This window comes from Podarcis filfolensis, assembly GCF_964270895.1.
Source record: "Podarcis filfolensis genome assembly, chromosome: 6".
Lineage (NCBI taxonomy): Eukaryota > Metazoa > Chordata > Lepidosauria > Squamata > Lacertidae > Podarcis > Podarcis filfolensis.
In genome coordinates, this window is record NC_139609.1 from 11,679,043 (window position 1) to 11,699,912 (window position 20,870).

Here is a 20,870-nt window from a genome sequence, read left to right on the forward strand (position 1 = left end):
TCAGTTGTTGTTGTTGTTGTTGTTGTTGTTGTTGTTGTTGTTTAGTCATTTAGTCGTGTCCGACTCTTTGTGACCTCATGGATCAGAGCACGCCAGGCACTCCTGTCTTCCACTGCTTCCCGCAGTTTGGTCAGACTCATGCTGGTAGCTTCAGGAACACTGTCCAGCCATCTCATCCTCTGTCGTCCCCTTCTCCTTGTGCCCTCCATCTTTCCCAACATCAGGGTCTTTTCCAGGGAGTCTTCTCTTCTCATGAGGTGGCCAAAGTATTGGAGCCTCAGCTTCAGGATCTGTCCTTCCAGTGAGCACTCAGGGCTGATTTCCTTCAGAATGGATGCGTTTGATCTACTTGCAGTCCATGGGACTCTCAAGAGTCTCCTCCAGCACCATAATTCAAAAGCATCAATTCTTTGGCGATCAGCCTTCTTTATGGTCCAGCTCTCACTTCCATACATCACTACTGGGAAAACCATGGCTTTAACTATACAGACCTTTGTTGGCAAGGTGATGTCTCTGCTTTTTAAGATGCTGTCTAGGTTTGTCGCTGTTAGTAATCAAGGTTAATGCTGGCACAGTTTCCTCTTGACAAAGTTTCCCAAGGCTGTTTCATTCTTTGGTTACAAGGGCAACCTTGGTTTAGCATTGATGCGCATATAATGTTGGGCCATGGTTAAGACAGATAAAGAGAGCGAGAGAGCACTTGCAATGAAGATGGAAGGAAGGAATGGAAGGGAGCTTGGTTCCAGAATTGCAAAGCATGGTTTAAAGGCAACCAGTGTTATGTCTGCACCAGACCGTTGCCAAGATGTATTTTGTAAATACAGCCCATAGTGATTTTTCTCCACCGCAGAATTACTATAAACTTACTTTGTGGTAGGAAAATGTGTGGACACAGGTGGCGCTGTGGGTTAAACCACAGAGCCTAGGACTTGCTGATCAGAAGGTCAGCGGTTCGAATCCCCGCGACGGGGTGAGCTCCCATTGCTTGGTCCCTGCTCCTGCCAACCTAGCAGTTCAAAAGCACGTCAAAGTGCAAGTAGATAAATAGGTACCGCTCCGGTGGGAAGATAAACGGTGTTTCTGTGCGCTGCTCTGGTTCAACAGAAGTGGCTTAGTCATGCTGGCCACATGACCTGGAAGCTGTACGCCAGCTCCCTCGGCCAATAAAGCGAGATGAGCGCTGAAACCCCAGAGTTGGCCACGACTGGACCTAATGGTCAAGGGTCCCTTTACCTTTCGGGAAATTTGTTGTATATACAGAAGCAAACTTGGCTGTAGGAAGGTGGGATAGTGGCCAGCACAATATGAAGTAACTCAGGTGTAAAATAATTCTGCCCTTAAGGCAAATGGTTATCACGTTTGCTTTGCAAATGTCCACAGCAAATGTATATCATCTTAGACCAAATTCAAACTGGTGATTAAAAACAACTATTGAATTTCACAGAGCTGTTTTGAAGTTATCTACTAATGGAATATAAGGTTGTATTCAGTTCTAGGCCCACTCGGAGTAGACACATTAAAATTAATGAACGTGACTAATTTAGGTCCATTGATTTCATTTGCTCAGCTCTGAGTAAAACTTAGTTGGAGTCAATCCATGACTTTTTTTTTGCATTTGATGTTGGGCTCACATCTAACTGCCTCTGCAGACATGTACATAATAGCTCTCTGAAGAAGTGTTCTGTGATTTTTTAAAATAAATATCCTTGCCTACAAACAAAAAATAGTCTGTTCCTGTATGCATTATACCTATACTGTTCCTCAAATCTATATCTATATCTATATCTATATCTATACCATCTATATCTATATCTTTTTCTGATATATAGTTTTCACTTTATATTTTAATTTTAAAGTTTCCTGAACAATGAAGTGTTAGAAGTCATTAACAGTTACAAATATATGTTGCTGTTTTTTTGTTTTTTTGTTTTTAAAAGGGAACCCTATTCCAGAGATCACATGGTTAAAAGATGGGCAACCTTTCCTAGAGGATGACAGCCATCAGTTAATATCCAACGGGCGCTTTCTTCAAGTTACAAATACGCAAGTATCTGACACGGGGAGATACACCTGCATTGCTTCCAATACAGCTGGAGACAAGAGCAAAACCTTCAGTGTTAATGTACTTGGTAAGATTCCTGTGTGTTTTCCATAGAAGAAGGCAGATCTGTTTCGACGGAATATGTCAGTAAAATATTTTGCATGCAGTTTCCCCTAACGTGTTGCACAACACAATGCCATTCTTAGTGATATATCCACTTTTCTACACACCTTTCTGTTATATGCATTTTTGTATACACTGGTCAGAAAACTGAATTGCAAAATTTGGAGAGATCTGAAGCTTGAAGGATGGCTGCATTTTGGTTCACATATTGGACTCTTCCATACTTCTTCTTGTCCTGTGTCTAGAAAGCACAAGTCTGAGAAGTTTTGCCCTTGCCCCTCCACTTTCCCCTGGGAACCCAGCTGTTTAGCACTAAATCAACCCAATTGCTGTTTTTTTGTTTTCTGATTCAGTGCTAATGAACAGGTTTCCCCAGGGGAAAGTAGCCGGGCAATGGAGGGGTGTCTAAGCCTACTGTTTCAGAATGTGTGAATTTGACTGAACCAAATTTCTTTCCCATCACAACATATAGCAATAAAAATGGGAATGCATTTACACTGGTACCTCGGGTTACATACGCTTCAGGTTACAGACTCTGCTAACCCAGAAATATTACCTCGGATTTAGAACTTTGCTTCAGGATGAGAACAGAAATCGTGCTCCAGTGGCGCGGCAGCAGCAGGAGGCCTCTTTAGCTAAAGTGGTGCTTCAGGTTAAGAACAGTTTCAGGTTAAGAACAGACCTCCGGAACGAATTAAGTACTTAACCCAAGGTACCACTGTATATAACAGAGGAAAATAATAATAATAATAATAATTTTTTAAAAAATTATACCCCTCCCGTCTGGCTGGGTTTTCCCAGCCACTCTGGGTGGCTCCAAACAGAATTAATGATAATAATAATAATAATAATAATAGTGATAAAACATCAGACATTAAAAACATCCCTGAACAGGGCTGCCTTCAGATGTCTTCTAAAAGTCAAATAGTTGTTTATTTCCTTGACATCTGAAGGGAGGGCGTTCCACAGGGCAGGTGCCACTACCGAGAAGGCCCTCTGCCTGGTTCCCTGTAACCTAGCAGTGAAGGAACCGCCAGAAGGTCCTCGGAGCTGGACCTCAGTGTTGGGGCAGAACGATAGGGGTGGAGACGCTCCTTCAGGTATACAGGGGCGATGCCATTTAGGGCTTTAAAGGTCAGCACCAACACTTTGAATTGTGCTCGGAAACATACTGGGAGCCAATGTAGGTCTTTCAGGACCGGTGTTATATGATCTTGGCTGATGGATTTTCGTGCGAATTAAAAAAACGCAACCCAGATTATTAGAGAAATGTGAGGAACCGAATTTAAGATTAGAAAAATGAGGAAAATGAGAGACTGAAAATGGCAGGTCCATCCATCCCTAGCTACATGCAAAGCTGCTCACCAGGTTTTTGGTGCTTGGTTTAAATATAAATAGTTCTTCTCCCAGGAATCTTTGGAAATTGTAGGTTGGTGGTGGTGGTGAGAATTTTGTTACAGATCCTTGGGCTTCCTACAAAAGTACGACTCTCATAATTTCTTGGTAGTTGGGATGTTACCCTAGGGGTGTGCCCAGATGTACCCTAATGTTTCAAAAAATGGGATTGTTGTGAGGGAAGCAGCGGTTGGGGGGAGAAACAGCGGAAGGGAGAAGCAGACACAAGAGATGCAGGCAGAATAAAAAGGCTGGAATGCCTGTACCTGCATCTGTCTCATAGTTCTGTTTCCACCCAGGCTCCACTCTCCACCTTTTGCTCACACCTGGTGAGCAGTATCTCATTCTCCAGAACAGGAAGATGGAGAAACCTTAATGTGTTTTGGTCAGTTTGGGTTAGCTCATTATCTGGTTAAATATAATGAAAATCGACTGTATCTTTGTTATAAACCTGGTTATCACAACAGCAAGAAAATAATAATGGTATTTTGTGTCTCATTTTTTAAAGTATTTTCAAGGTGAAGTTTAGATGTTAATTTAAAAAACATAGTTTAGTTAAGTTTTAATTTGTTTGATGATAAAAATAAATCCCTTTATAGCAGAATATGTATTCAATTGTTGCTCGGTCCCTGCTCCTGCAAACCTAGCAGTTCAAAAGCACGTCAAAGTGCAAGTAGATAAATAGGTACCACTCCTGCGGGAAGGTAAACAGCGTTTCCATGCACTGCTCTGGTTCGCCAGAAGCTGCTAAGTCATGCTGACCACATGACCTGGAAGCTGTAACACTGGCTCCCTTGGCCAATAAAGCGAGATGAGCGCCGCAACCCCAGAGTCAGCCACGACTAGACCTAATGGTCAGGGGTCCCTTTACCCTTTATGTATTCAATAAATGTGTGTCTGTAAAATAAAAGTAAAAAAATCCCTAGGTGCACACCCTAATGAAATTTGATGTATATTCCTATGGATGTAACTAGATATGCCCTTCGATTTAGTAGCAGATATACCGGATGTTTTCTGCTGGGGCGAATATACACACTTCCTTACCATCACCATCAAAGGTTCAAATGTGGTCACTGTGTTGAATATGCAGCTGGAATCCACAGGAACCGGTCACTCTACTTTTCTTTTATGCATCTCCTTTCCTCCATCCCTGGTTCTTGTTCAGTGTCTCCATCTATTGTGGGTGCGGATAATGACGGGGGCACCGAAGAAGTCACAGTTATTTTGAATAACCCCACATCACTGGTTTGCGAAGCTTATTCCTATCCCCCGGCTACAATCACCTGGCTAAAAGATGGAGCTCCCATAGAATCAAATAGGAATATCAGGATTTTGCCAGGTAATACATTTTTGTTTCTTTATATTATTTGGATTGCAGTTTTTGTCACTGTATTACTCAGAGAAGTCTAGGTGGGGCAGAAAGTGATGCACAAGTTTTACTCAATTCCTGTTCTTCAAGTGGGCAGAATTTAATGTGTTCTGCATCTTGTACAGCTATATTCTGGTAGGACGATTGCAGTTTTGTTTTTGTTTTAAATATTTTACCACTTCACTTATCCCAAAAGCATTAGGAGCAATCAGATCGACTAAACATCTAAATATTCCCTCTACATAAGAATGAGCACATGAGGGAGAAGACTAGGTCAGAACCTTTCTTCCTGGCATTTTGTTTCCATATGGAAGGAATGTTTTGTTAGAGGAACGTTGACTTACATGAGCTTCATTCTCATTACAAGAGAGAGAACCTTTTAATCCATTTTAACTGTGCAAACCTGAAGTTCTGGTTTATCCGTGAATCCCTCATGCAAAATAGTGACAGTCTAGAGCAGTCTTTCTGACTCTTGGGGCCCCAGGTGAACTACAACTCCCATCATCCCTATCTAGCAAGACCAGTGGTCAGGAATGGTGGGAGCTGTTGCTCAACAATATCTGGAGACCCAAGGCTGGTCCAGAATCACTCTAGCTAGAGCCCAGCTCCCAAGAATTCCTTTAGTTCTTCGGCTTTAGCATGTGATGAAGTAAGCATGGTTTCATTTTATTTCATTGACATTGTTAGCCAACCGTGATTCATACAGAGTCCCTGCCTGTTTCAGAGGAAATCCTACAAGCATTGATTTAAACAAACCATATTGTTTCACAGGTGGTCGAACTCTACAGATTCTGAATGCCCAGGAAGACAACACTGGCAGATACACTTGCATAGCTACAAATGAAGCAGGGGAAATGTTAAAACACTATGAAGTCAAAGTCTACAGTAAGCATGCTAACAATTTTGCTGTAATCCCTATATTTTTGGTTTTCTTGCCCCAAGTTTTCTCTCCGTTGCTGCTTGGGATTTATAATGCAACCTCATTCAATGACTGAATTATTCACCTGCGAACCAAAGTGAAGCCATATATCTACATTTTGTTTTCTTCGTTTCTCCCTTGGCATGCTAGCGCCAAGCGAGGCAGCAGGAAAAAGGCTTGGAGCAGGGAGCATATATGGCTGAGGGAAAGGAGCAGCCTGCCAGGTTGGTAGTGGAAGAGAGGCTGCTTAACTTTTTCTCTTCCAGCCGTTTTCCCCATTCAAAATAGCTTCCAGCACCTGTTGTTGTAAGTGCTGTAGAAAAGAACTTTCCGCCTACATGCGAAAAAGCAAATTGAAGTGTGGATATTTTTGGGTGGAGAAAAGAAAAGGACTAGAGAAGAAACAGTTAAGCAGCCTTTGCTATTGCTTCCTCACAAGACTGCAGACACCCATAGCTGCATTTCATTAAAAAATAAAGAAGGCATCTGTTTCGTGTGTATGTCATGTCTTCTTTGGTCTTAGGTTTTTCAGCTGGAAAGCCCATCAAAACAAAAACACCCAGTTGTTAGAGCAAAGGGCAGATGGTGGCCTCTTGTTGTACCTCGACAGGAATACTGTTCCACACAATAGGGGCAGCCACACTGAAAGCCCTGCTCTGAGTTACTGTGGCACAGGCTTCTGCAGTCTTTGGGACTTTCAGGAGAAACTAACTCTCCTGCAGACAGCAGGAATCTACTAGATGTATAAGGGATGTGGGTGGCGCTGAGCCTCTTGGGCTTGCCGATCGGAAGGTCGGTGGTTCAAATCCCCACGACGAAGTGAGCTCCCGTTGCTCAGTCCTAGCTCCTGCCAGCCTAACAGTTTGAAAGCACGCCAGTGCAAGTAGATAAATAGGTACTGCTGTGGCAGGAAGGTAAACAGCGTTTCCATGCGCTCTGGTTTCCGTCACGGTGTTCCGTTGCGCCAGAAGTGGTTTAGTCCTGCTGGGTCCGTGACCCAGAAAGCTGTCTGTGGACAAACGCCGGCTCCCTCGGCCTGAAAGTGAGATGAGCACTGCAACCCCATAGTCGCCTTTGACTGGACTTAACTGTCTAGGGGTCTTATAAGGGATAAGGTGGTCCCTGAAACAACCTGCTGCTGAACTGTTTATATGACCCTATGTGTTACCACCACAACACCTTGAGCTGGACCTGGTAGCAGATCAGTAGCTAGTGCAAATCCTGAAAGCAGGGTGTTAAATGCTGGTGGTACAAGCAACCTATTAGGGACACGGGTGGCGCTGTAGGTTAAACCACAGAGCCTAGGGCTTGCCGATCTGAAGGTCGGCAGTTCGAATCCCTGTGACAGGGTGACCTCCCATTGCTCGGTCCCTGTTCCTGCCAACCTAGCAGTTCGAAAGCACATCAAAGTGCAAGTAGATAAAAAGGTACCGCTCCAGCGGGAAGGTAAACGGCATTTCCGTGCGCTGCTCTGGTTCGCCAGAAGCGGCTTAGTCATGCTGGCCACATGACCCGGAAGCTGTATGCTGGCTCCCTTAGCCAGTAAAGCGAGATGAGCGCCGCAACCCCAGAGTCGGCCACGACTGGACCTAATGGTCAGGGGTCCCTTTAGCTTTTACAAACAATCTAGCTGCTGCCTTCTGAGCCAGCCTGCAGATCAATCCCAAAGGTAGCCCCACATAAAGCACATTGAAGTAATCCAGTTACCCTGAACGACTAATTGCTGATGTGGGCATTCATGTGGTGCAAATCACCCAGCTCTGCATGACTCCTACCCATGCACGCTCTCTTTCTGATAATGCAGTGGATATTGAAGTGAGAAGTAAAGGTAAAGGGACCCCTGACCATTAGGTCCAGTTGTGGCCGACTCTGGGGTTGCGGCGCTCATCTTGCTTTATTGGCCGAGGGAGCCAGCATACAGCTTCCGGGTCATGTGGCCAGCATGACTAAGCTGCTTCTGGCGAACCAGAGCAGCACACGGAAACGTCGTTTACCTTCCCGCTGGAGCGGTACCTATTTATCTACTTGCACTTCGATGTGCTTTCGAACTGCTAGGTTGGCAGGAGCAGGGACCGAGCAATGGGAGCTCACCCCGTCGCGGGGATTCGAACCGCCGACCTTCTGATCGGCAAGTCCTAGGCTCTGTGGTTTAACCCACAGCGCCACCCGCATCCCACTGAAGTGAGAAACTATATTTCAATTAATGGGGTGTTTCTTTCTGTGCAGTCCCTCCTACCATAAACAGAGGGGACCTGTCAGGAGTGGGTTTATCTCCTAAAGAAGTGAAGATCAGAGTGAACAACAGCCTTACACTGGAGTGTGAAGCGCATGCAATTCCTGCTGCGGGCATCAGATGGTACAAGGATGGACAGGTCAGTCACCAAATTATTTCCTTTCAATGAGCAGTTTTAAAAACAAAGTTTTCTACAGCGCTGTCTTCTTTCCCTCTATCCCATCTCACAAAAACATAGTAATTCAGCACCCTAGGAAGCTATCTTTTCTTTCCATGGAATGCAGAAAGCTGTGAATACCACGCCATCTCGGAACCACAGGATGGCACATGAGGAAATGCCTCCTGCACTCTGTCTTTTTTCAATTCCATAGCGCTCCTCCTTGGTCTTCCTTTTTAGCACTCTGTGCTTAGAATCGGTTCCATATTTTGCTTTCACTGGCATGTGGATTATTGCTCTTGGCTCCTAGAATTTTATAGGTACTGACATAAGAGTAAATCCAATCAACTGAGAACTGGATGCTCTAAGTTTTTCCAGAGCTGGTCTTTTGGCAAGAGTTAAAGAGTCCCCGTATGAGGAAGCATATTAATAGAAATATTATTCTTGTTTCTGTTGGCAAAGCAGAAGGAACCAGCATACGGTTCCTTTGAAAACGACTCTCTTCTTAATAATTTGCAAGTAAACAATTTGGAAATAATAATAGCTTCGACACTGAGATGGAAATACTAGGAAAAATGGACTGTTAGATCATGACTTATTTCAGAACTGCACAACTTGCAGCCCAAATGCATGTGAGGTCTTGAGGTTAACCTCCTGTTTTTTCTGCCTCCCCAGAACCACAAGAACAGAAAGGTCCCATATCAAACACCGGGCAGAGGGGAAATGGGGAACAGGTTCCTGGGTGCACAAAGGTTGTAGGTAATGCTACTCAGAGTAGACCCATTGACTTCAATGGATATGACTCATACATTCAGTTCAATAGCTCTACTCTGTGTAGAAGTTAGTTTGATACAACCCAATGAGGGCCAGGTTGAAGTAAGATGTTATATTAGCATAAGCCAGTGCAAGAAGTCCTACTACTGCAGTGGACTCCCCCCCCACCCCAGTACAGACCCTGCACCCCCACCAAAGGCTCTCCCTTCTCCCCCCCCCCCCCATGCAACAGTTAAAAGAAAAAAACGTTCCCTTTCCCTTATGGGGTATTCCAGAGCCCGTATAGAGTCCTTAGGTGTGTTCCGTATCAGTAGGAGAAAATAACAGAGGCCAACCAGAGTATATTGAGAAGCAAAGCGGCTAGTAAGCCTGATCTTTATTCAAGGAACTGTTGCAACAGGGTCCCCACTCACCACACGCAGGAGGGAGGAGAACCCTGAACAAGCCCTTATATAGACTTTTGAAATTGCCCACCCTGTAGCCCAAGACCAATCCCCAAAACATCATGCATACATCGCAGAAGGAGACGGTCTTCAGCAGAAATCCTGTCTGCCAGGATACCTGAAGATGGTCACTGATTACCGTATTTTTCGCTCTATAGGACGCACTTTTTCCCCTCCAAAAACGAAGGGGAAATGTGTGTGCGTCCTATGGAGTGAATGCAGGCTCCTTGGCTTCGCCTCGACGCGCCTGTCCTGGAAGCCGGAGGAGGAACAGAAGGGTCTCTTGTTCCTCCTCCCGCTTCGCAGCGACGCGCCTGTCCAGCGAAGCCGGAGGAGGAACAGAAGGGTCTCCTTCTGTTCCTCCTCCTGCTTCTCAGCGACGCGCCTGTGCTGGAAGCCGGAGGAGGAACAGAAGGGTCTCCTTCTGTTCCTTCTCCAGCTTCTCTGAAGGGCGCTGCGCCTTCTCCCTCTCTGCGCAGTGCCTCTCCTTCACAGGAGAGGCGCTGTGCAGAGAGGGAGAAGGCGCAGCGCCCCTTGAGCAACGCGCCTGTCCAGCGAAGCCGGAGGAGGAACAGAAGGGTCTCCTTCTGTTCCTCCTCCTGCTTCGCAGCGACGCGTCTGTCCTGGCTTCTGCTTTAGCCCTGCGCAGCCTCTTTGGGCAGGGGGAGCCTTCATCCCGCTGCCCTGAAGAGGCTTGGCGCGGTTACCCCAGAAGCCAGAACAGCCACACGGTATCCCAGAAGCCAGATCCCTCTTGCTGTTCTGGCTTCTGGGGTTCAGAACAATTTTTTCTTGTTTTCCGCCTCCCAAAACTAGGTGCGCCCTGTGGTCCGGTGCGCCCTATGGTGCAAAAAATGCAGTACATTATCTGGGCAGCCTGGCCATTCTTTAGTGATGGTTAATACTTCAGTTGCTGAATCCAGGTCACAGGCTCACACTATTCAAACACAAATACGCCCTTAAGACAGGATTTGCAAGCAAAAAGACAATGGAAAGGTTTTCCCCATTTGCCTCCCTTACTGCAGAGGAATATTTGAGGTCATTGGGAGAATCAAAATGGCTTCAGGATTGCTCTCCTGCACTATTTCAGACACTTGGTTCATATGTGCAACGATCTCCTTAGTGTGATGTTTAATTCCATCCATAGTAATTGAACGCAACACGTCTTCAATTACCTTCCCCATGGTGATTCTTAGGCACTAGCCAGCCACTTGAATCTTGAGCTCTCTAAGTCCAATGCAAAGCCTTGCAGGCTGGGTTTTGAGGCTCCAGTGCAAAAACCACGTCACTGGTTTGGCTTTGCGCGTCACAAAATATGGGCACATTTTATGCATGTAACACTTATTTAAAAATAATGATGAAATTCTCATGTACGCTTCTTGATAATTAAATCACAGCCTATTGCATCAGATGACCACATAACAATCCAAGCCAGTGGGCGCGTTCTGCAAATCAGGTCAGCTCAGATATCTGACACTGGCCGTTACAGCTGTATAGCCTCAAATATTGCCGGAGAGGATGAACTGGAGTTTGATGTCAACATCCAAGGTAAAAAGGGTCTTGATTTCCACCTGCCTATCCATCTCTTTGGGTGATAAGAAAACCCCCAAATATGCCTCTGTTTACTTAATACAGTGGTACCTCAGGTTACATACGCTTCAGGTTACAGACTCCACTAACCCAGAAATAGTGCTTCAGTTTAAGAACTTTGCTTCAGGATGAGAACAGAAATCGTGCTCCGGTGGCGCGGCAGCAGCAGGAGGCCCCATTAGCTAAAGTGGTGCTTCAGGTTAAGAACAGTTTCCAGTTAAGTACGGACCTCCGGAACAAATTAAGTACTTAACCTGAGGTACCACTGTACAGGCATGTCCAAAGTCCGTTTCGGTTGGTTAAATCCAGCCCGTGGCAGTTTATTTCCTGGAGTAAAATAGTAAAAAAACCCTCAACAACTACTTCAACCCTAAAATAAGCTCAACAACTTCTATCCTAAAAAAAGGATAACAACTTTGGCTGGCCCTTTGGTCGGCCCTCATGGCCCTTCACTTCATCAAATCTGGCCCTCATTGCAAAAAGTTTGGACACCACTGACTTAATATGTTAAGAACAATTGCTTTTACTATTTATTAGCAAAATGGGTGGCTAGCATGCAGTTAGGTATATTGGGAGCAAAAATTGAAGGGAATAGGAAAGATTAAATGTCTTGCTCTTTTCTACTTGCCTGTTGCCCGTGTCATCTATCACAGTTCCCCCTAATTTCCGAAAACCGCCTGGAAGCTGGGAAGATGGTGACGTGCTGAATGGCCAGGGAGGAGGAGCAAAAGATGTGATCATGAATAATCCTCTTTCTTTGTACTGTGAGACAAATGCTGTTCCCCCTCCGGTACTCACGTGGTATAAAGACGGTTACCCTCTGAGTTCCAGTGATAAAGTATTGATCCTGCCAGGTCTGTATTAAACAGATTAGCAATTATGAATTAAGATAACCAGCCAATGTCCACTCAACTGTCTTAAGAAAAGTATTTCTTCAAGGGCATTTTAGGTTAACGTTATTGTTTGAAATCATTTGGGTAAACCTATGAATGCTGCGGACGCGGGTGGCACTGTGGGTTTAACCACAGAGCCTAGGACTTGCCGATTAGAAGGTCGGCGGTTCGAATCCCCGTGACGGGGTGAGCTCCCGTTGCTCGGTCCCAGCTCCTGCCAACCTAGCAGTTCGAAAGCATGCCAAAGTGCAAGTAGATAAATAGGTACCGCTCTAGCAGGAAGGTAAACGGCGTTTCCGTGCGCTGCTCTGGTTCGCCAGATGCGGCTTAGTCATGCTGGCCACATGACCTGGAAGCTGTACGCCGGCTCCCTCGGCCAGTAAAGCGAGATGAGCGCCGCAACCCCGGAGTCGGTCACAACTGGACCTAATGGTCAGGGGTCCCTTTACCTTTACCTTTATGAATGCTGCAGGATGCTGAGATGCCTTGAACTTTCACTTTTACCTTGCATATTTATTTTTGTTACAATAATTAAATTAGCTCCCCCACCCCACCCCAGTGTCCTTGACTTCATGTGCCGTCACCACTCTTGAGTTGTAGTAGAGAAATTTATGTGTGAGCTAATAAGAGATAATATTCTTCCAATTCACACACATGAACACTGCCAACCACAAAATTAAGAATTGCAATACATAGGGACTTTTGTAGGGAGTTTAATTCAGGGAAGGGCATTCAAAGTAATTTGCTAGTATTAAAACGTTCTACTAATTTGGGGGGGGGCAATACCTTTGAGATCAGTTCCTCCCTTTTGTGTTCTTCCTGTGCCATCTGCATGCCAAGTCCAAACATATAGAGATGTTTTGAGTGGCTGTTGTGCAGCCTTGAAGCTTCCTTGCCCCAGACACATTGCAGAATCTGAGTCTGAGCATTTCACGGGTCTGCCGTAAGACTTTTGCGTGTGTTTGGCCAGCTCTCGCATACTTTTTATATTGGCAATATGCAAAAACACTTTTTCTCATTGTTTTCTTTGGTTTCAAAGCATTGTGATCTTTCTTTAAAACCCCCCAAAACGAGTTAGGTCCAAAATGTAAATAAAACTTAATTTTGGAGGAAGACATGATGAAGGTTCAGCTATCTCTGCATCAGATGCCTGCTTCTGCGAATGGAATTGGGTGCATGCTTTTATTTTAGGATAGGCCGTGGGTGGAGGGGATGCGCAAGTATATCCATTCATTCAGGTCTTGGGAGAGATTTGTGTTTACAATGCCGGAAAGTTCATTTTTGTGTTCTTTCCAGGAGGTCGTGTCCTGCAGATTCCACGGGCGCAGAGTGAAGATGCTGGACGATACACGTGTGTGGCTGTAAACGAGGCTGGGGAGGATTCCATCCAGTATGATGTCCGCGTGCTTCGTGAGCTCACCTTACTTTGTTCAACTTTATCCCTCCTCTAGCCTTTTTAATGTGGGGAAAGGGACTTGGTAAAAACTTTTAAGAGTCTTAGAGCTGTAAGGGATCCTGAGCGTCTATGCAGAAATGGAACAGGCTTTCTAACTGAAGGGTCTGTTGCGTCTCGAGGCCCCAAGACCCACCCACAAAATAAATACACACAGACACTTATATTAGTTTAAGTTTTGGGGCAAATTTTGGCCACAACTTTATTGAAATACAATCAGGTGAGCGGTATTGGCTTAGGCATTGACTCCCCACTATAACTGACTCCACCTCTCAGGGTGATCGACCAATGGGGTAAACCAAACGAGGGAGCAAGGTTGATGAGGACCAACCTAAGCTCACCCCGGAGTTCCTGTGGTCCTGGCATGGCCCTAGCCCCTCAAGCGGACTTCGGATGAGATCCAGGACCCCCAGGTTCCTTTAACGGAATACCCGATTCCTGGAGGGGCAGATGATGGCCGCACCTCCCCTCCCCACAATCCAACTGAGCCAATGCCTAACCGCCACCTTACAAGTTGTGACAATTTGCTAAGGGGTAGGCGAAAACCAAATGGCTAAAAGCCAGTCTGCCAAATGGAAAAAATTCCTACCCAGCCCCTGTTCCAAAACAGGCGACCCAAACCAAAGCAAGGCCAAGCGACTCTACCTAAACTAGGGAGGGTGGGTGGGTGTTCAGCCGCGCAAATGCAAGTGCCCCACTTGCATCACACTGCTGCTTTTAAAGCCCCTGGGATCACACCACCTACTGGCTGTTGGCTAAAACAGCCTGGCATGATCCCAGGGGAATGGCCAGGACTTCCTGCCCCCCCCCATTTTAACCCTGTCAGGTGAGCTCTTGGGTCCTGAGCGCCACCAGGACCCTCTGTTATGAGGATCTCATTTGTGCAAACAAAACTCCTAGGCAAGCAAGAGCTTCATTCGCCACCCTTTTTTATATCTCAAAATTGTTGAAGTTATCTCTATCCCACCTCTCCGCTGCAAAAAAGCATCTCCCAAGGCAGTTGACAAATAAACCATAAAACCAAGCAAACTAACATTGCACAGTGAAACTGCCATTCTAAATACGTTTTGTGGACCGTGTGTGCTTTTTTTTTTTTTTGTCTGTGCATCACAAGGTTTTCTTTTGTGAAACAGACATTTTGTGGTGCTTACGGCAGTATCTTAGATTTCCAAATACGCCTGCAGCCCGTTCAAGGTTGGGAAGCCCAGAGTCATCAGCATAATCATTCCCCGTGCCCCTGCCCCTGCCCCCCGATCCTAGGCAGTTCCATGTAAACATCCAGAGAGAATGAAGCAAATGGAATCTAACAATTCGAATTGCAAAGTTACAAAGCTGGAGAGACTGGCGCATTAGAATGAATGGGGGACACTTCCCCATAACCTCAGTCTGCCTTCAGATGACTGTCAACTTCCTCCTCAGTCCCAGCAGAATGGGGACAAAACTAGAATTACTTGGCTCCGCCTGCAATTGGCTCTTGCGCCACCTACTGTTGGGCTCCCTGTCTTCTATCCTACCAGTCGAAATGTACAGCAGTCACCAATTGCTCGGCGACAAGCATGGCTTTCAGTAAGACCCCCAAATGTGTCTGAACGAAAGTGAAATGTAAGGCTGGGCCTTGCGGTTCTTCCGAATGTGCAGATCCAGCTCTCAGTTTGCAGAAATGACTCTGGGGTGAGATCCCAGTGTGCCATGGCTGAGGCAAAAACTCTAGATGAGATTATTTTTCCGTTGTTTGCTTCTACATTTGTGACACAAGCATGCTGCTGTTTAGCTCATCTACTGGGATATCTGACTGGCTTGTGAGAGAATTGTTGAAAATTGATTTTGCTTTTTCACAAAGCCCTATGCCTTCGGAGTCATTATTGACCTCACAGGGATTTTTAAAACACGCAAACCCATGCCTCCTATTCTAGACCACGTAACATTCTCTGTATCTACTTGTAATAAAAGAGTTGTGTTTCAGTGCCTTTCCATGTAGGGGTGTGTGTGTGTTTTAATTAGGCCTTCATTAACAGCAAGGCCTAGGGCTACTGTGTTTCCCTGATAAATGTGTTAGATTAATCACTGAAAAGGTGTCCCCTCTGTTGAATTCTCTTATTTAATATTCAGCCAAGTTTTTTCGGCAATATACTTAAATCTAAAATACAGGAATTTAAGGTTTTTTTTAGCCCTGATCAGTGTTTATGAATGGTGGCTTTAAGCACAGTAAGACTATTCAGCATCTTGGGGTATTAATCGGAAATCCAGATTCCATTTCACTCTCAATCCACTTTGGCCAGGCTTCAGCGGAGCTAAAATGGCTCAAGTCCAAATGCTACATTATAACTCACTGTGGGTTATACATCTCAAAGCCATGGCTGTAATATGTCTGGATTGCCCACTATAGTTTGCCATTACCGGCTTCTCCTCAGGCTGCATTCAAATGTGCAAATATGTGAGACGCTTGACATGATGGTTAGAAATTTCACGAAGATAACGCTTCCTCCTTGACATTTTCCATCGATTCTAGTGCCACCATCCATTAATGGAGCCAATGGGGACATGCCTGAGGAGGTCACTGTGCTGATAAGCAACATGGCGGTGATGGAATGTGTGGCCAATGGCAGCCCTAATCCAAGCATAACCTGGCAGAAAGATGGGCAGCTCTTGGCTGAAGACTCCCAACACAAATTCTTAGCCAATGGAAGAACACTTCAGGTAAGTGGAGACACTTCAGTTAAAAGAGGAATGACCAAATGGTAGCCAGTGGACCAGATCCAGCTTCAGAAGCAATTTGCTTTGTATAGAGCACCTTTCTTTTTCAACTAGTGATTCTTGGATTTCTGTTTATGGACAGCAACTCCTGAGTGGGCCTACCCTACCGTAAGATAGAATTCCTTAATATTCTTAGGCACTCCTTATATAAATGGTGTTTGATTCCTATGAGCAGTTCCTGTTCCCTTTCACCGTACTTAGTAAAGGTAAAGGGACCCCTGACCATTAGGTCCAGTCATGGCCGACTCTGGGGTTGCAGCGCTCTTCTCGCTTTATTGGCCGAGGGAGCCGGCGTACAGCTTCCGGGTCATGTAGCCAGCATGACTAAGCCGCTTCTGGTGTACCAGAGCCGCGCACGGAAACGCCGTTTACCTTCCCACCAGAGCGGCACCTATTTATCTACTTGCACCTTGATGTGCTTTCGAACTGCTAGGTTGCCAGGAGCAGGGACCAAGCAACGGGAGCTCATCCCATCACGGGGATTCGAACCGCCGACCTTCTGATTGGCAAGTCCTAGGCTCTGTGGTTTAACTCACAGCACCACCCGTGTCACCGTACTTAACTCAGTGCTATTACATCTTTTCAGAGATGGTATGATTTCCCTCAGCAAATAGCCTCTGAATTATATTCATCCTTCTTTCATAGCTCCTCCTTCTGTCACTGTACTTTTTAAAAAGCCTGTGCATCCTAGAATATACCTGAAATATAGCATCTACAAACACAGCTTACTAAGTGGTGGCAACTTACCACAGCAGGCAAATGACCATTTGATGAGGATAAAGTTACTAGGCAGAGTAGTAATAGCTATAACCGATATTGATCATTTAGCTGGGTTGCATGAGCCAGCATAGATATTTGACTAGACATTATTAATTTAGAATAAATGTCGTGTTTCAATGTCTTTATCTTCTCCCTCTAGATCCTCAGTTCCCAAATAACAGACACGGGCAGGTATGTCTGTACTGTGGAGAACACTGCAGGAAGTGCCAAAAAATATTTTAATCTTAACGTTCATGGTAAGATAGCTATTTTCTAAGATGCTGGCTGATTATATTCAGATAAAGAACAGTTGCAAAAAAATCTGTTCCTTTGTTTTATTGACTGTGTTTGGATGTCGTGATAAACTGTGGTTTTATTGTGGCGGGAAACATAGCTGTCAAGTGTCCCTTATTTGAAGGGACAGTCCCTTATTCCAGCACCATGTCCCGCTGCTGTCCCTTATTGATGGATGTCCCTTAAATGTCCCTTAAATGATGTCCCTTAAATTTCAAAGGAAGCAGCTCCTCTCCCTCCCTCCCTGCCGGCCAGGGAGGAGGGAGGCTCCAACTGTGTTGCTTGGCTGTGTTGCTCACCCAATAAGAAGTCTAAGAACGACTGGGGGGTGGAGCTTGCATGCCTTGTGTGTGGCTAGTTAATGCAAGCTGAGGGGGTTTTTGAATGCTGGACGCCATTTTGTTACACGTGCTGCTGCAAACTTTGCAGTGCAAAGCCAGGCCGGGGAGCCATCTTAAGTTGAGGCTGCATAGGCCTTGTGGTGCATGTGATTCAGATTCTATTCAGTTGAACCTCTGGTTACAAAGTTGGTTGGACAGTGTTCTCAAAGCTGCCCAGCATGAGTTTGACCAGACTGCAGGAGGACAGGAAGACTGGAGTGCCTGGAACAGGTGAGGCTGCAGGTCCCTTATTTTGGCTGCTGGTCCCTTATTTTCAAGGCTGCTGGTCCCTTATTTTCAAATCTGTAAGTTGACAGCTATGGCGGGAAAGCCTCGGGTGTGCATATTCCTCTCCCTGCTCCGCTGCAGTAGCATGGCTCACAGGAAAAGATTGGAAAAACTCACTTTCTATTTCAATTTACCACAGTTTAGTGTTATGCCTAAATCCTAAACTGTGATTAATCTAGATTAACTGTGGTTTGTTTGAAATAATAATGTCTATTTATAGATACATAAATACATACCCCACCCATCCAGGTGAGTTTCCCCAGCCACTCTGGGCGACTCCCAACAGAATATTAAAAACATAATAAAACATCAAGCATTAAAAACTTCCCTAAACAGGGCTGCCTTCAGATGTCTTCTAGAAGTCAGATAGTTCTCTATTTCCTTGACATCTGATGGGAGGGCGTTCCACAGGGCGGGCGCCACTACCGAGAAGGCCCTCTACCTCGTTCCCTGTAACCTCGCAGCGAGGGAACTGCCACAAGGCCCTCGGAGCTGGACCTCAGTGGCTGGGCAGAACAATGGGGGTGGAGATGCTCCTTCAGGTATACTGGGCCAAGGCCATTTAGGGCTTTAAAGGTCAGCACCAACACTTTGAATTCTGCTTGGAAACATACTGGGAGCTAGTGAAGATCCTTTAGGACCAGTGTTATATGGTCCTGGCAGCCACTCCCAGTCACCAGTCTACCTGCCGCATCCTGGATTATTTGTAGTTTCCAAGTCACCTTCAAAGCCCCACATAGAGTGCATTGCAGTAGTCCAAGCAGGAGATAACTGGAGCATGCATCACTCTGGCAAGACAGTCTGCGGGCAGGTAGGGTCTCAGCTGGTGTACCAGATGGAGCTGATAGACAGCTGCCCTGGAAACAGAATTGACCTGCGCCTCCATAGACAATTGTTGTTGTTGTTTAGTCGTGTCCAACTCTTTGTGACCCCATGGACCAGAGCATGCCAGGCACTCCTGTCTTCCACTGTCTCCCACAGTTCAGTCAAACTCATATTAGTAGCCCATGGACAATTAGCCAGCTTCATAAACCACAGTTAGAATTTGACTTGTTTCAAGCAAGCCATAGTTGAACTTTGTTGTGTTTGGACAACATAACAAGCTTCGGTTTATTAAAAACAGAAACTAAAGCTTCCCAGCTTCTCCTCATGACTGCACAGGAGGAGGAGGAGGGGAAGGGGAAGTCAATTTATTCATTTAACACAGCATCTGGTTTGCCCTTAATGTTTCTTGTCAACTGTGAACTCCATGTTGTTGTTTTTTAAAAGGCCTGTCTATCATTTCAAATGAAGTGATCCATTAAGTTTAGCTCCATCTTTCTCTTAAAAAACTGTGTAAGAAATTAATCCTTGGCTGGGACTTCCCTTGAAAAACAGGGCTGGGGATCTTTATAAAAAGGGCCACCCAGTTTGTGATTTTTTCTGATGCAAAAAACATAGTTCTTCACTAGCATGAGTTATTTCCCTTCAGTGCCAAGATGTGAAGCATTTCCTGCCATTTCTTCCTGCTTTTAAAAACAATGGCTACTTTCCTAATATTAAATGAGGGATAAAGCAAGGCAACATTGCTTGAGACTTAAAGCAGAATACATGCTGTGTTCAGAAAACTGCAGTGCATTTCCAAGGCTCTGTGGGTTTAGTTGTTGATTTCCTGATATTTTCTCTCTACACCTCATCTTGGTTACCTTATGTAACCTCATCAGTAACCCCATTCCTTTCAGTACCTAATATATTTTGATGATCCGCAGCTGTATCTCTCTACCCAAGATCTTTCCCCCTCCATCCAGTTCCACATCTCTTCTTGTCTGCCTGATTTATCCATTTGGTTCTCTCATCACCATCTCAAATTCAACATGTCAAAGACTGAACTCTTTAACTTTGCTCTCAAACCTTCCACTCTTTGATCCCTCTCCATATCCATTGACAAGCTTACTGCCCCTGGCTTTCTCTTCGACTCTATATTTTGCTTTCTGCTCTCAGTCAGTACCAAAGTATGTTTTTTCTCCGTGTACAAAATAGCAAAATAAAATAAAATAAAAATCATGCATTTGGAACTCTGGCTCATGTTCTGTTCTTCATGCTTTCACTATCCTAATCCTTGCTAGGCCTCCTAATTCCCTGAGCGGCCACAAAAGCTGCTCACCGCTGCAGCCACCTCTGGTGTTGCAGGTGTGAGTGTGTGGGCATAGCCTAGCCAGGGCCGGCCCAATACGTTTTGGCACCTGAGGCGAACCACAAAATGGCACCCACCTCCCCACCAAGGAAGAAGGGGTGAATGAAAATCTCTGTCAGAAACAGGGGGGAATAAAGATCTACATGGGGGTCTGCCACCCTTGTGGATTCTGCTGCCTGAGGCAGTTGCCCCACCTTGCCTCATGGGTGGGCCGGCACTGGACATATTTCCCTTGGTAAACAAGCAAACAAAGGAACACATTTCTGGGCTTTCCTCCTGCATAAGATGGTTTGCAGCATTATGGTAGGAAAGACCCTGTCAATATTTTACTTTCCAGTCGCTTAGTGAAACTTAGTGTGGTTTTCCTGGCAAGTGTATAAAATTTGGGCTTGTGTATCTTTTGACAGTTCCTCCGAGTATTGTTGGCACGAATCCTGAAAATTTGACTGTTGTGGTGAATAACTTCATCTCCTTGACCTGTGAGGTCACTGGCTTCCCACCTCCTGATCTCAGTTGGCTCAAGAATGGAAAACCCATCAGCTTGAACACAAACGCTCTTATAGTGCCAGGTGAGCAAACTCTGCTATGGTGGATATTTCCCCCCATCGAGTGATTCCACTTCTTTTCCCAGGACCTTGTCAAAACTGACAAGGAAAGTTGATAGGCCAAATTTATGTTCACTGTGTTTTTCTTCATCGGTCCCTGCAGTGCCAATAATACATTTGGCATAACATGTGTATGTAAAATGATATCATTTGAAGAAAAGCACAGATACATAAAACCTTTCAAGGAACTGGAAAGAAATTTTATAATTATTTGGAAGAGCCGATGA

General features: G+C 45.3%; 1 protein-coding gene across 4 annotated transcripts in view; it reads left to right on the top strand.

The window, feature by feature from the left end:
- The window catches only part of HMCN1 (hemicentin 1), a 313,634-nt gene that overhangs the window by 203,502 nt on the left and 89,262 nt on the right, over positions 1–20,870 (top strand). For all 4 annotated transcript variants that reach the window (XR_014549512.1, XM_083620076.1, XM_083620077.1 and 1 more), the window contains 10 exons: positions 1,938–2,129; positions 4,725–4,898; positions 5,700–5,813; positions 8,074–8,219; positions 10,852–11,002; positions 11,698–11,898; positions 13,234–13,347; positions 15,900–16,087; positions 17,064–17,160; positions 20,446–20,607. Coding sequence is in view for 3 of the 4 variants with exons in the window: in XM_083620076.1 (XP_083476202.1) it covers positions 1,938–2,129; positions 4,725–4,898; positions 5,700–5,813; positions 8,074–8,219; positions 10,852–11,002; positions 11,698–11,898; positions 13,234–13,347; positions 15,900–16,087; positions 17,064–17,160; positions 20,446–20,607 (1,539 nt within the window). In the remaining variant the exon portion in view is untranslated. The remainder of the gene's footprint in view (positions 1–1,937; positions 2,130–4,724; positions 4,899–5,699; positions 5,814–8,073; positions 8,220–10,851; positions 11,003–11,697; positions 11,899–13,233; positions 13,348–15,899; positions 16,088–17,063; positions 17,161–20,445; positions 20,608–20,870) is intronic.